Raw genomic sequence first — 14,950 nt, 5'->3', positions numbered from 1 at the left:
TTAAAAGAAGCGCTGAGCTCAAGTCCAACTTCACTGTGTCGACAGCTTTTAGTCACCGGGCTAAGATGCCACTGATGGCGACAGGAACAAGAAGAAAACGACTCTGTGAGCCGAGGGCTGGGATGACAGGAGCGTACTCCCCCAGGAGGAGTCGGAGATCGTCTGTAGCTCTGCAATTATTTGTTAACACTACAAAAACCTGTTAAAATCTAACTCAAGTGAAAATGTTCAACCTCATATACAGTATATTTGTGTTATACTCTATATATGATTCATTCTCTTTGTGTTTATTCGTGCTAAGAGTAGTTTTCTAAAAAAAGGCTTCCTGACAAACAAGTCAATTTATTTTGGGCTGAATTATGCACAGAAGTGACCCAAATACCACAAACAGTTGAATTTGATTTGCACTGCATATTGTGCTATTTTAGTATTTATATTTTGTGCATTTATATAAGGTATTTTAAAGGTACGTGTTATCATAATCACTGAAGTACAGGAAACCAGTATTGGTAGTTTTTTTTACCTTTTAGTTTCTTTTGCTGTTTGGATGAAAATGCAGAAAAGTCTGAGGTTATTTGGTCCAAATAAATAATTTAACTTAATGAGCCTCCCTCACTCTGAATATATAATGTTTTTGTGGGTGTGTAATAAAATAAGGTAATTCATTGAGTGTACTTAATAATACATCTAAGTGAGTCCTCATTGAAACCTGTGTTGTTATGATGATTCAAATGTATTCCAAAATGTTCTTATGATTCAGTATAAAAAAGTCTTTGTGCTTTTAAGTTAATGCACATGAATTCTTATCATTACAATGTTGCAGATTGAGATGCTTGGAAACCTGTTGTCATTTCACTGTAGCTCAGTAGTACTGCAGCTTCATCTGGACAAACAGACATGTATTGAAATATCACACCCGATCAACAAATATACACAATGCCCCAGAAATTGTGAGGGAAAATCTGTAACTGTAATCATGCTATTTCCTATAATAGTCAATATCTGCGTCGGAACATACAGTGTCAGATTGATTTAGTTATTGATTATAATGTATATAAAGTATATATGAATCTTATTGTGATAAAACTTAAAAAGGCATTCCATCTATCTATCTATCTATCTATCTATCTATCTATCTATCTATCTATCTATCTATCTATCTATCTATCTATCTATCTATCTATCTATCTATCTATCTATCTATCTATCTATCTATCTATCTATCTATCTATCTATCTATCTATCTATCTATCTATCTATCTATCTATCTATCTATCTATCTATCTATCTATCTATCTATCTATCTATCTATCTATCTATCTATCTATCTAATCAATCACTGATTTTATTTCCTAACGCTCTATCGACGATTAGGCCATTTGAACTGTTAAAAGGATTCTACTGACCTCTTTTGGTCCCAAACAGTATTACAGATTTCTCCTCAGAGAGGGATGAGTTTAGGGGCGTATTAAAATAAATTATTTAATGTACTGCAACTTCAACTTTAGCAATAAAATACAGCAAATGGTCCAGAGACTGTGAGTAACGTTACACTGATGTAAAAAAAAAAGGAGGTTGATGCAGCAGAGAGGACGTGAGGACGTGTCAGTTTTGAAATATTCATCCAGTTTCTGTCTTTGAATGAGACTAAGAAATGTAAAAGAACTGATCTAAACAGAACACTCCACAACACCCAGCTCTGTCTCTGGTGTGGGTCGCAACTATTTGATATTCTGTCTATAGTTTTGAGAAGCAAATAACTGAATATCCACAGTGTAACATGTAACAGAGGTTTTATGTTTACATTGGGTGAACAAGTTTTCCCCTACAGCTGAGTGTTGTCGGTGAATCCTCAGCGCTACAGAGAACCTCAGCAACTGTGGAAGAAAATCAAGATTTCACATAGAAATTCTCTATATGAAAAATCATAAGAAATTTGAGAGTGTATGAACCACAGCTGTAGTAATGTTTTTTCTGTAATGTTGTGGTGCTTACTTACTTTCTACGACTGCTCTTCACTGCAAACACACAGTGATGGAAAATAAATAATATGAATTAAACAGGGAGGTGGTTTTAAGTTTATGAATTCTACAATCAAACAAATCCACATGCTGCATTTTAGAGATATGAAAATCATTGGCGAGCAACACTCAACAACACAATCTGCAGTGATAATGAGATGATATCGATCTGAAACCATCATGTTATTATAACTATTACATAGGAAATAGTGAATGACAGCTTTCACATCAACATTTGAGGTTGGATAAGAAACCACAATTTATTTAAAAACTGGTTAAATAAGGAGGGTGGTTATAGATGATCTACAGCTACAACGTATAAGGAGGCCCTTGATCAAACTCCAGTTTAAAGAGTTTTATTATCATCGTATTTCAAGTAGTATAGAGTACACAGTGCGAGCATAGGAAGGTGGTTCCTCTGGACTTAAAGATTCACTGATTTAAACCAATTCCAATTCCATTACATCAACCAATACTGACAAAGGTTCCGTATTTTGTCTAAAGGTAATATAATATAACTGAAACACATTGGAATCATGTTAATTTAAATTAACATGAGGCCAGACATGACTGAAGATGTGTCATTGGATCTATAATGAACTTGGTGCATTAACTGTTCTGTCCCATTATGACTGTTAGCCTGCAGCCTTAGCTTTAATGGAAACCTGACACAGTGCAAACATGTATCTACACATAAATGTTTGCAGTGAATAGATCAGGATCAGTCGTGTTTTTCCTTACAGTTCCCATCATGGCGATGTGTTTGTGCTCTCAAGATTAATTAGTCTAGTGTGTTCAAAATTAATGAACAACATTTCCTCGTGTGTAATTATTCTTTTAATTCTTTACTTTCATGTAGAATACAATTTTTTAATCATGGTTGTGTTTACTCTACAAGACAAGCGTTTGCTGTGTAGTTTTTCTTATCTGCATCCAGTTGAAACATGAATCTTGTTAGTGATGAATCCAAACATCCACTTATTTTGCTCTGGATGTTTTAGCCTACTTTCACTGCATTTTAAATCATTCAGTCAACAGAGGGCAGTGCTCAGCCGTGCTGATTGAGAAGAAAATCTCTGACTCTGCAGTGATGAGCTCTTTCTTACTTTCTCACATCAGCTTTTGATCTCTCTTCCCGCAGCAGATGATTGTGTCTGCTACGTGTACGATGAGCTTAACGTGCAGCAACTTATCGACTGTGCCCGCTGAACGGATGAATCGCACACTCCAGCTTTAGAGAGGACTGTGCTGGTCTAACAGCTGTAGGGTTTTTCATCATGTTAAAGTGGAGAGGCTCCATCCTCCCGCTGCATTATTGATGACTCTTTTTCTGGCATCATCTCCCCTCTACACTGAAAACTGTTGGAGAAAGAGATAAGCATAAATCTGGTGGTTTTCATGGGGCCTCCACCTGTCACTAAGAAGAGAAAAAAAACATATACATTATGCTAAACTCACCGTCCACCAATGGTTGACCTAGGTTTCCCAATTTTCTTGCAGAGGACTAAAGCTTTGTAATATGAGACATGCAGAGAGACAATGCGATATGTCAGTTGAGAAGACTGTTTACTTCACTTCACTGTACCCTGAAATTGTGAAAAAGAAAAATGTGGCGGAAATTTGACCTGGTGAGGCTTCTAAAATAAACAGATCTGAGAGTAATGGTCTTTGCTATACTTTATTCCTTGCAAGGAAGGTCAGACAGATCCTACAGCATGCGGACGTGTGACGATGTGTAAGCACTCACAAGTAAGATCCCAGGAGATAAGACACAGAACAGGAGCCTTTTTCAAGGTCCTCGTGGAGGAGGCAAGTACAGTTAGTTCAGATTTGTGGCTCTGACGTCCCGGAACCTTTAGAGACTGATACCCAGTGCATCTGCTGTGAGGCAGGTCATCAAAGGTCATCTTGATAGTTACACAAGCAGAAATGGTGTACATTAATATATAGTATAGTATAATGGTATAATTTTTAGTTACAAAAATTAACATGTGGGAAAAATCTAAACAGGTTTTCTAATGCAAAGTAATATTCAATAAGACACATTTAGAATTTGAAATTGATGAACCAAAAAACAAAATGGGATCCTATTAACCTGCATGGACGCCACCTCAACAAGATTAAAGTCAAAGATGGAGAATGGAAAATACTATAATCATGTTTTTACCAGCACAGAGAAAAAGAAAATCAAGGGAAATATGCTATGTAATAGGATTTGTAGAGATCGGTGATTGAAAACAGAATTCTCCTTACTGCGAAAAACCAATTACAACCACCTTCATTTTCATGTACACATCCAGTCGATTTAATAGGAAAAGCATTTGTTTCAGCACATGACTTGAAATGCCAGTCACCTGGGATGTAAACAGAATCCTGCTGAAAATGTTGAGCGTCATCCTACAGTATTTACTTGGTGCAATGCTCTCCCTGAAACGACTGTGCAAACGGCAGCGCTGATACTGACCCTATTCCATCAATCCCACATTAAAAACGCTCCAAGCATTTAAATATTTCAAAGAACTCCTCAGCTAACTCTAGAGAAGCTCGGAGTCTCTCTCAGCATGCATGTGAGTCTGCATAGTGTGTGTGCGTGTGTGTGTGTGTGCATCACTTCTCCTCCACCTCTTTAAACTGTTTTTTTTTAAAAATGCAGCTGAATTTAAAGCTTATGGCCGGTGACTAAACCCCAGGCTAATGTCTAAAAAGGGGAGCACAGATCTGAATCAACTGAAAGTGGACAAGTTAAATCGGTCACCATCATCTTACTCACACTCAGTCACTCTGTCAAGAACCAACACTGAATGAAATAAACATGCTCCGTATATACACACATATATATATATACACAGAGGGAGAGAATATTTATAAAATGAAAGAGGTGAGGCAGGGTAGTCATGAATATGTTATCATGCAGTTATTCTGTGATCTTTCATTGTGTCACCGTATGCTTTACATCTCCTCGGGCAGCACCATTATTTATAGTTTTTAATTGCACTGCGATGTGAGTGTCCTAAACATTTCAATCTAAAAACCATTCGGACTGAATGAATGAAAAACCTGAGCGTTAAGAAGAAGACTCTGAGAGCAACATTAGGTGAGATGATAAAGTCAGGGCCGTCCCTATAGAGCATGGCTGCAATTAATAATGAATACAGGGTACGGGTTGAGGGAAGTTCAGGTGATTCATCTCATCTCTGATGATGATGACAGTCGAATATCAGCAGCCAGTCATTTTATTTTCTCATGGAATAACTTATACTCTAACAGGTTTTTTTTGGTGCATTTTCCCCCATATATTTGACAGATACATAAGTGGCTTAAGTGCTCATGTGACCAAACACCACATGGAGTCTTATTAAAGGGACATGGCCTCATTACATGGAGACTGAGGCTCAACGTTCATTCATGACCTTGGAGACGGCAGTTGAGAAAATAATGTCACCGCGCATCCCAGCCGCTCTTGTGTTTTATCACATAGTCTTCATCCGCTGATGGAGTATATTCAGATACGTTAAAAAGCACTGTAATAATATATAATCAATAGCTTAATACCGACAATTGATCACATGGATATTTGTATGTAAACGTGGTCACTCATAGTGATGAACACCTAATTATTATAGAACCCACAGACTGGAAATACCAAGATATGGGTTCTATCATCTTTTGCTTTTGACATAATTTGGAGCCGGAGCTTACGCAGTAGTGATCGGGGGATAATCAAGGTGCCGTTAATGCAGACACTCGACCTATTGTGAGTCAGTTTCAGCTGTCAATCATCACGTTTTACCACCTTTTATGGAATTAGATAACTAATTAAAACCAGAACATGTAACTCATAAACACACATAAGTGATAAGAACTACCTAAAATTGCTGAAAACATCTTTAAGGAAAATTGTTTTATTTAGCCGAGAAACAATAAGTGACTATCTGGTGAAAATAGTCGAGCATGTGGCGTCTAAAGAGGCAGATATTTCCCTCATGAGTTGGTGGATACCAGCACAGAAGTAAAAGAACGATTAGTATTCGGCTTATATTTGTCTGGGGAGCACGAACAAGACTCTGTATTAATGCTGATAGGGCTTATATTACTAACAAGTTTTCAAAAAAATCTTGATAGGTTATAACAAGTCAGTGATAAGCCAACTTTTTATGTATAGATATTCATTTTCATTAATATGTAGTGTCTCTGTTTCAAAGTTCAAGATTGGACTTTAACCCTAAATGGGTAAATTCCTTCCATGAAGCAGTATTGTGTAACATGATCAAAAGATCTGGAATATCTAAATCAACATTGAACTTGGACATTGAAGTTTGGATTCCTAAACTTCAGCCATATTATTCCCCAAAATTTGAAATCTGAATTTCTGAAAGCACAAACAAACAAAATTCCAGCTGTTGGCCTACAATGCTGGTCTTTATGTTGTGGTGCCGTGAAGAACATCAACATTTAATGTGTACACACTCTAGTGGAAGTAGAGGAGCGCGGCAGAGAACATCAGTCAATTATTAATGTTTAAAAGGTTCTGCTGCTGAGGTTAGTGCTAGACTTTTCTAAAGGGAACTCACACAGGAGTGTGCAGTCACAGAGAACCAAGGGGTGTCAGTCTACTGCCTCACACATGAGGAACTGAGAGTCTGAGGACACAGGGAGGTCTCATAGCCTTGTAGGTTAAAACCAAAAGACTATCAAACACCAGGTCAAGGCAACAGGGCAACAGGGCAGCCCCAAGAGCCAAATCAGAGCCGAGGAGTCCTTGAAAGCATCGGCGACCTGCAGGGAGTTTACTGGTCAGACGCACACAAGCAACATCTGGAGTAGCGGTTAGTCGGTCCAGCTGTCAGATTGAATTTGATCTCAGAGGTGAAATGTGCAGGCGCCGAGCTCACAGTGTAAAGACTGCGGTGGGGATGTTGGTACAGTAAGAAGTGTGGGGGTGGGGGGAGGTGAGCCCAGTGCAGGGTCAGAATAAGTGATAAGAAAACAAGTGTGGTGGTGGCTTCCTTCAGAATAGGGCACATTTTTATTCAGAGCATTACTAAAGTTTAACCTTGATCATAGACAAACTCTGTTGCTTTGTTTACGTTTTCACTACAGTCCTGCGGAGATGTGGTCAACCCCAAAAAACAATCATAGGCAGTCAGACTCCAAACACACGTTCCATGATAATTTACTTCCTGAACTGCAACGGAGGCAACTAAATTGAATTCCACCATCATTAACCGTAGTATTTTATCCTGTGATATATTAAAAATGTCCTCTGTGAAAAAAGGTAGAGCAAAGCAAGAGCAAATACAGGCTGTGGATTATGAAAAAATGTTGAGATGGACTAGAGCCAACCATTGATTAATTGATCTCACCCCTATCTATGATTACAGACAGGTCACCAGGTTAAGTGGCAACAGTGAAGGGTTCCAAATCTAAGGGTGCACTCACACACACATCAGAGAGATAAATCTAAAGGATCGGGGAGTAATAAATAAGAAAATAAATAACAGGGTGGAGGTGTAATTATCAACTACTCTGCGCACATCATGTCTGAACACTCTTTGGAATTCAGTTTTATAGGTAACTAGAAAAGCATTTAGAAGAGCACGTACCTCGGCCAAGGCCCAACAGTCCCCTTACATTCAAGCAAGCCGCACCAAACAAAGATATCGGTCCCCTCTCTTGTTGATCTTCTTCTAGATCAATGAATTATTCCTGAGGAAGTTGTTGAAAACATTTTGAAAATGCCATATTTTGCAACGCTGAAGAAAATGAAAATAAACCTGGATCCGCACCAAAGTTTTATGGGTTCTTCACCAATCCATAGGGCATCATTCCACCTAGCTTTGTGTTGATCCATCTAGTAGTTTCTGCTGAAGACAAACAAATGCAGATGACAACATAACCGCAGGTAACAATGAGCAGGGGATTTCCTAGATATAGTTATGTTGAAAATCTCTTAGTCAAAATGTGCAAAACAGCTCATTGATTTAATAATGTTGTGTCAAATTGGTGTATATCTGAGTTCATTCTAAAGCATCAGTAATGAGAATTTAAACTTATTCTGCAGTTAACATATAATATATTTGCTTTGTGGCTTGCCTAAATGAAAAATACATTGATCCACCATCCATGTCAATAGTTACCTGTTTTAATGTTGTGGCAGATTGGGTCACATTTTCCTCAACTGTGTTCCTGAGTGAGTGAAAGTATTTGGCAGTGTATTCCTGCTTCTTAATTCATTCAGGCCAATAGCGACTTGCCCGTCAGTTTAATTAAGTCAATAGTGGTACAGCCATCAGGTCACACTGGTGAGGGGTCGGAGGGTGAGATACTGTGGCAGGTGTACATCTACTTTCAAGCTGCTGTATCAATACATTAGAATAAGTGCAGTGTTTTTATATGTCTCCTGTGATCTTCTTCTGGCTTTTCAGTGGCGTGGATTATCAAAGTTGTGTCTGCGCTTTGAGAATAAACAAATATTCAAAGACTAAGATTTATTTTAGATATTGTTTAGCCTAGGAGAAATAGAATGAATCACCCACAGTGCTTATCATAATGCTGCAAAACATCTGAGAGGATTGTGTCATGTGGTAGAAAGACAACGCCGCCTTGTTTGCACAGATACGCAAAAATGGATTTAAAAACCAGTTTATTAAAGGAAAGCATGAGTCACGTTAACGCTGGTCTGCTCGGATTTGTTCTTCTGTAGTGTGAGATTATCAGTGTTGGGAAGGATACTTTCAAAACGTATTCCGTTACAGAATACAGAATACATGCCCAAAAATGTAATCTGTAACGTATTCCATTACATTAACTAATCTGAGTAACGTATTCTGAATACTTGGAATACTTCCGGTTTGTATTGCATTTTTTAAGTGTATGATTGCGGCGTTGTTATAGTCAGTGGAGAAGCAGCAGTTTAAACTCTCTCTCCAGCTGGATGTCCGGCTCCCATCCACTCCCACCTCTGTGCCGGCCCCACCGGAGGCTGAAGGACCCCCCCCCCTGCGCCAAGGCTGCCTCGCGCCGTGCTACGATCGTTTCGGCGTCGAGTTTATTTTTTTTTGCGCTTGGCGCGAGCGTATCGCTCCATGAAACACACTGAAAAATGATTTTAAACGATATTGATGACATTTTATATGATATAAATGATAAAGTATGCGTCCCATAGTTTGTATTCCCCTTCTGTTGTCCTGGAGTTTTAATTTTACCAATTTTACCGATCACATTATTAAATGCCCCCCTCTGCCCATCCACTACAGACACACAAGCAGTCATAAAGATAAAAAGAGAGGGGGGGGCGGAGAATACGTAATTTACCCTCGACACCCGACATTGAACGGAGAGAACAGCGGAGAAGTTCTTGAAGATGGATGAAATTAAATTGGGACGCGGTTGCAGTTAATGTTGGAGCAACAAGTGACTAAATGCTTTTATACTACTGGGTCAACGGGTGATATTATTAGCGCTGCCCGGCGCTTCAGCGTCCGGTGTGAACCCGGCGTGCCTCGCTGGTCTCCTGCAGAGCCATGACAGCGGAGCTCTGGAAGCGCAGGTCGGTCTTCTCTCACCAGGTGCTGGAAGGGCAGCTTGCGGATCAGCAGCTCCGTAGATTTCTGGTAGCGACGGAACTCTCTCAGAGCCTCGGTCCCGGGCCTGTAACGGTCCCGAGCGGGTAGCGGTGAGGCTCCTTCACGCCGCCGGGGGCCCGGGCGCTCTTACGGCAGCCCTGGTCTCCAGCTGCTTCCTGGGGGCTTTGCCGCCGGTGGATTTACGAGAGAGTGAATAAACTCGAGAAGTACCGTCATGTAATCCACTGATTTCAACAATGTAACTGTATTCTGAATACCATCTATTTAATTTGTAACTGTAACGGAATACAGTTACTCATAATTTGTATTCTAAATACGTAACGCCGTTACATGTATTCCGTTACTCCCCAACACTGGAGATTATGAGGAGCCCGTTTCTTTCAGCAGGCTGTACTGGAATGAGTCGAAAGGTCACGTGACCACTTTATTAAATAACAAATCATAGCAATGGTCTCATACAATTGCAGCATGGTTTTATTTTAACATATAAATGAAATTCGCTACACATAATGCAATAACCCTCTGGCTTTTGTTCTAGACATCCATACTGGCATACACATGTGCAATAACTATTCACACTCCATGCAGTGAAAGCAAAATAAAAATTCTTTGAATGTATATTGTCTTAGTTTGTATTGTATTGGACCCTTTTTTATAGTAAGCTCTTTTTACCTATATTTAAATGTTAATGTCACTATTGCACTGCTGATCGCTTTCTTCTTGTCCAACACCTTTCATTGCACTGTCGACCCTGTGTTAACCGCATGTGACCGTTTCTCTCACTGCTGTGTGATTCAGTGTTCAGGCTGGAGATGCCAGCACATGCTGCAACACTCCATGCCCCAGCATCCTCAGCGGAGTGTCGGTATGGCTGCCCACCCCACCCCTCATCACACAGCACGGGCTCGGCTGCATGCTGGAGCCATTATAGTGGAATTCTAATCTGCATCTGCGTGCTCAGCCCACGAACTGAGTCACGTTCCCCATTTCAGTGACACTACCACAGGGATCCCGTGGCAGCCATCTTAGGTGTACCACTGCAGGACGGGACGATTCAGTGAAGCTGTGGTACGATCTCAAGGACGAGCCGCCGCGCATCCGTCACTGGGCTGGTTCACGCGTTCAGCACCACGGACAGCTCCTCGGCAGCAGGAGGAGGAGGAGGAGGAGGAGGAGGAGGAGGAGGAGGAGGAGGAGGAGGAGGAGGAGGAGGAGGAGGAGGAGGAGGAGGAGGAGGAGGAGGAGGAGGAGGAGGGGAAGAGGAGGAAGAGGAGAGGGAGGAGGAGGAGGAGGAGGCCATCACCCGCTCCCACCAGAAAAAAAAATAAAAAAAATCTCTCTCCTTCTCCTCATCCGTACACTACTCTACCCCCCCCCCCTGCCTCCTCCCATCCTCCCCTCTCACCTCCCCCCCCTCTCACATCCGCAGCAGTGACTGGCCAATAAAACACTGAAGATACGTAAGCAGCGACGAGTGCTCGGCGCAGGCGGAGAGAGAGAGAGAGGGCTCAGTGTGAAGCGGACTCAGCCTCCTCCAGCTCCACTCGTGCTGCTGACATCCCCCCCCCCCCCCAGTACAACCAGGGCCGCCCCCCCCCCTGCCTCCACTCCGGGTCTATACTCCACCGTTTACTGGCAAAAGGATTAAAGACAACGGCACAACCATCACCGGGGGCACTGACAACTCTCCTCCAACACTGAGAAGGTTCGGTTGGTTTTCTGCAGGGACGCGTCGCCTCTCTAGTGCAAGATGTTAGACCCGTCGTCCAGCGAGGAGGAATCTGATGGGATAGTGGAGGAGGAATGCAAGGAGGCGACGGCTCCCCAGGCCGGGACCCGCATCTCCCCCAGCCGGACCAGTGAGAGCTCGGGCGGCGGACTGGCGCCCAGCAGCAGCAGCCGCAGCAGCGCCCGGCCGACCAGCCCGAGCCCGTCCGCCGCCAGCGAGGAGAAGGAGGACCTGGAGAAGCTGCAGCGGGAGGAAGAGGAGCGCAAGAAGAAGCTGCAGCTCTATGTGTTTGTGATGCGATGCGTGGCTTATCCCTTCAACGCCAAACAGCCCACAGACATGGCAAGGCGACAGCAGAAGGTAAGGGCCCGTCGGTGCAAAGGCATCGTTATTAACCACATGCTGACGAGATGCCTGCTCGCATATCTCGGATGCTGTCACCGATGACCTACATAAAGCTCTCACACACACAGGGGTTGATGGGCCTATAAAGCAGCGCGGGGATTCAGCAGCGTCCCAGTGAAACCTCCGTTTGTTTGTTTGTTTTCTTGCTTTTGACGCAAACTGTTGAAATCCTCAGAGCATGACAGGAGCACACAGAGGCGCTCCGAGCTCCTGATAGTGGAAGGACACATGGCAGCAGCATCCTGCGTGCTGCAGAGCTGCAGCCTGAGAGCAGTCTCCACTACACATGCTCACAAGTGAGATCAATCCCAGAGCCCCCGCGAGCCCTTTAACTGGAAGGGCGTTCAGGAGATGGTGGATGGCGCTTTGAAACGGGACGGTGTCATTGTCCTTGTTGGCCCACATCTCACCAAAGACCTGCTGTCCATTTGTTATGCAGCTGCTCTGTGGCTCCACGTCCTGCCCTCCTGGCAGAAGCCCAATTCCAACCCGCTAGCGCCATCACTTATCCCGTCAATTTGGCCTCCCAAGGTGACTCCTGGGCACAGACCTCTTGAGGAGAGGTGCCTAATAGCCTGCCTCTTCTGCAGATGAGCCAGGCTCCTCTCGGTGGGCTACAGTCAATTAATTGCATTAACGTTTACTGACAGGAACGTTTTCATTTTAATTCAATTTTCAGAGAAAAAAAAATACAGGAGGTCCATCTTTAGAGATTTATGAGTTCTTGGGCCCCAGTCTGGTTTCACTGCTGCTGTGTGACTCCAGTGGTGCTGGAGCCAGTTTTGGCTCATGATGTCCTTACTGTCAAAGTCACAGAGGTCCAACTGGACCACAGGAACCTTGATTCTTGATCGGGTCAATGGCCCCAGTTTCTTGTCTTTGGTTTGTGTATTTGAAAGAGCATCCAGTGTTTATTCTCCCAGAACGTCACAACACTTAATTAAAAATGAATGGGTTCATGCAGCGATGAGCCTGTTTCATGGCGGGCTACCTTCAAACACTGATCTCTCAGTAAGACACTCTGCCAGGTTTCTTGTGGCTCTCCTCACAATGCACGAGTTGTGTTCAGTGTGGCTCTGTAGACCTGCAGGACATTCATTCAGCTCAGCTCATCTCAGGCTGATTGTGTGTCACCCACTGCCAAGAAACACTGTTAACAATACTCTGGAATCTGTGTTGTTTTCGTGTAACCCGACAGACAGTTTGCCTTCCCCCGGACGCAGTTTAAAGCCATATGGTCTGAATGTTCTGCTGACTCATGCACAAGTACATGTGGGAGGCATAAGTAACGTTTCCTATCTATTTGTTTATTTGTAGACCCGCTCAGCGTAGGTTAGCGATAGTCTAATGCATGCTTAGTAATGCACTTTCATATCTGGATGTGCAGACAGGCTCTGCTGTGGGTGAGTGAATATCTGGATAAACAACCCAGCGCTTGATGTCAGACCAATCAAAACGCGTCTGCCTCCAGTCTGCCTCTACACTTTGATTCACTCTCTAATCTCTTCAGGAAAGAACATATGTGCTGCATTAAGTCACAACCATTAAGTAAGTTGATTAATTACACAAAAACATTCAACAACAGTGAGCTTGAATATACGTTTATTACTTTCTGGGAGTTCTGTGCTTTTACATTGTCATGATATTTTACAGTAGTCAACATTTAACTACATTTTAGCCCTGTGTTGTTATGAGGAAATAATTCATCACATAATATAAAGACTATGTAAAGAATATAATAAACATTGCCACAATAGATTTCTCCATTAACCTTCTGTGACTGCGAGCTCCTCAGACGTCCATAAACAATAATCTATTAAGGAAAAATCCTCAAAGCGTTTGCTACACAATCTAATATGTTGCCTGTTACAATTTTTGCTATTATAGATTAGTCACAGAAATATGATGAAGCAATTTCTGTAATTAAAAGACTTAAAAGCCTTGGAGAAAAAAACAAAAAAAACATGTGGAGCAGCTCCATGATAATCCGTTATTAGAAGCTCTGGCACACAAACAGCAGCGATGGGCTATCACAGAGAAACAGACCGGGCTGCGGAGGATGCTTCTTGAAATGTATTGCTATAACCTTGTGAAAGGGTAACACAATAGGACAGAAGCAGGCCCGCGCTTCCTTTTTAGGGGCGACAAAAAACATGTTCTCACTCGGGCTGAAAGACGCCTTCACCAGCTGCAGTATGAGCTGCTGTCGAACGTGTGGGTTGAGTGTATATGTGCATATTTTACTAGTGGCACATGTATTCAAGGCGAATTGTCTTGGGACACATTCAAATGTATCTCCCTCCCTCCTTAAGAATATGTTATTATTAATTTATTCAGGCTATAGACAGATATGGACTTTGTTGGTGTAATTTATGGCGTTATGTGACATTGTGGATTCTCCGTGGGGAAAAAACTCCTCCTGAGAATGAGCTGGATGTGTGTACACAGGTACTGTTTAACACAAAGTGTGACTCAGAATGGGAAGAACATGACGGAAATCATTTTCTGTAGATGGCAATATCCGTGTTTACATTTTGGGGGTCAGCTGGTCGGCCTATTTGTGCCCAGAATAAATATCTCAATGACTGTCACATGTGATTTTGTGCAGACATTCATGGTTCCCAGTTGTTGTGTCCTAATGATTTGATTCCCCTGACCTTTCCTCCAGCACCACAAGCTTCTCATTTGTGGCTCTGTGTGAAATATGGCAGCTCCTGCATGGAGTTTTATCAAAATTGCTTCTCACATTCATGTTCCTCTTAACATCGATTGTAAAAATGAAATTGATATCTGACTGTCCATCCCATCGACATATCAAAATTGTCATTGTGACACCAAGTTTTGTAGAAATCTGAAAACAACACAAACCAACCAAACACACAAAAGAAATCTGAATCCACCCCCTGATCGGCATCACAATTTAATGGGTTCTTCCCTGACCCATTCCTGTGCCTCCACCAAGTTCCATTGGGTATGTGCTGTATTGTATAATGCTGCTAAATAACAGACAAACAAACAGAAATGCAGATGAAAACATCATGTCCTTGGCAGAGGTAATTAGAAGGACACCTAGGGAGTGCACACCTCTGCCAAAGCTAATGGCTAAGGTTGCCAAAAATAAATCCCTGGGTCCGCCTGTTTATCCCACCTGCTTTAAAATTTGATGGATTCTTTCTTGGGTCATGTCCCACCCCTCCACAAAATTTCAT

The 14,950-nt window shown here is 42.2% G+C and overlaps 1 protein-coding gene across 12 annotated transcripts in view; it reads left to right on the top strand.

The window, feature by feature from the left end:
• The first annotated feature begins 11,357 nt into the window (after positions 1–11,357).
• The window catches only part of cadpsb (Ca2+-dependent activator protein for secretion b), a 59,722-nt gene continuing 56,129 nt past the window's right edge, over positions 11,358–14,950 (top strand). For all 12 annotated transcript variants that reach the window (XM_061069844.1, XM_061069843.1, XM_061069841.1 and 9 more), the window contains exon 1: positions 11,358–11,696. In XM_061069844.1, the coding sequence (XP_060925827.1) occupies positions 11,358–11,696 (339 nt within the window). The remainder of the gene's footprint in view (positions 11,697–14,950) is intronic.

This window comes from Limanda limanda, chromosome 4, assembly GCF_963576545.1.
Source record: "Limanda limanda chromosome 4, fLimLim1.1, whole genome shotgun sequence".
Lineage (NCBI taxonomy): Eukaryota > Metazoa > Chordata > Actinopteri > Pleuronectiformes > Pleuronectidae > Limanda > Limanda limanda.
This window is presented reverse-complemented; position numbering and strand designations above follow the sequence as displayed.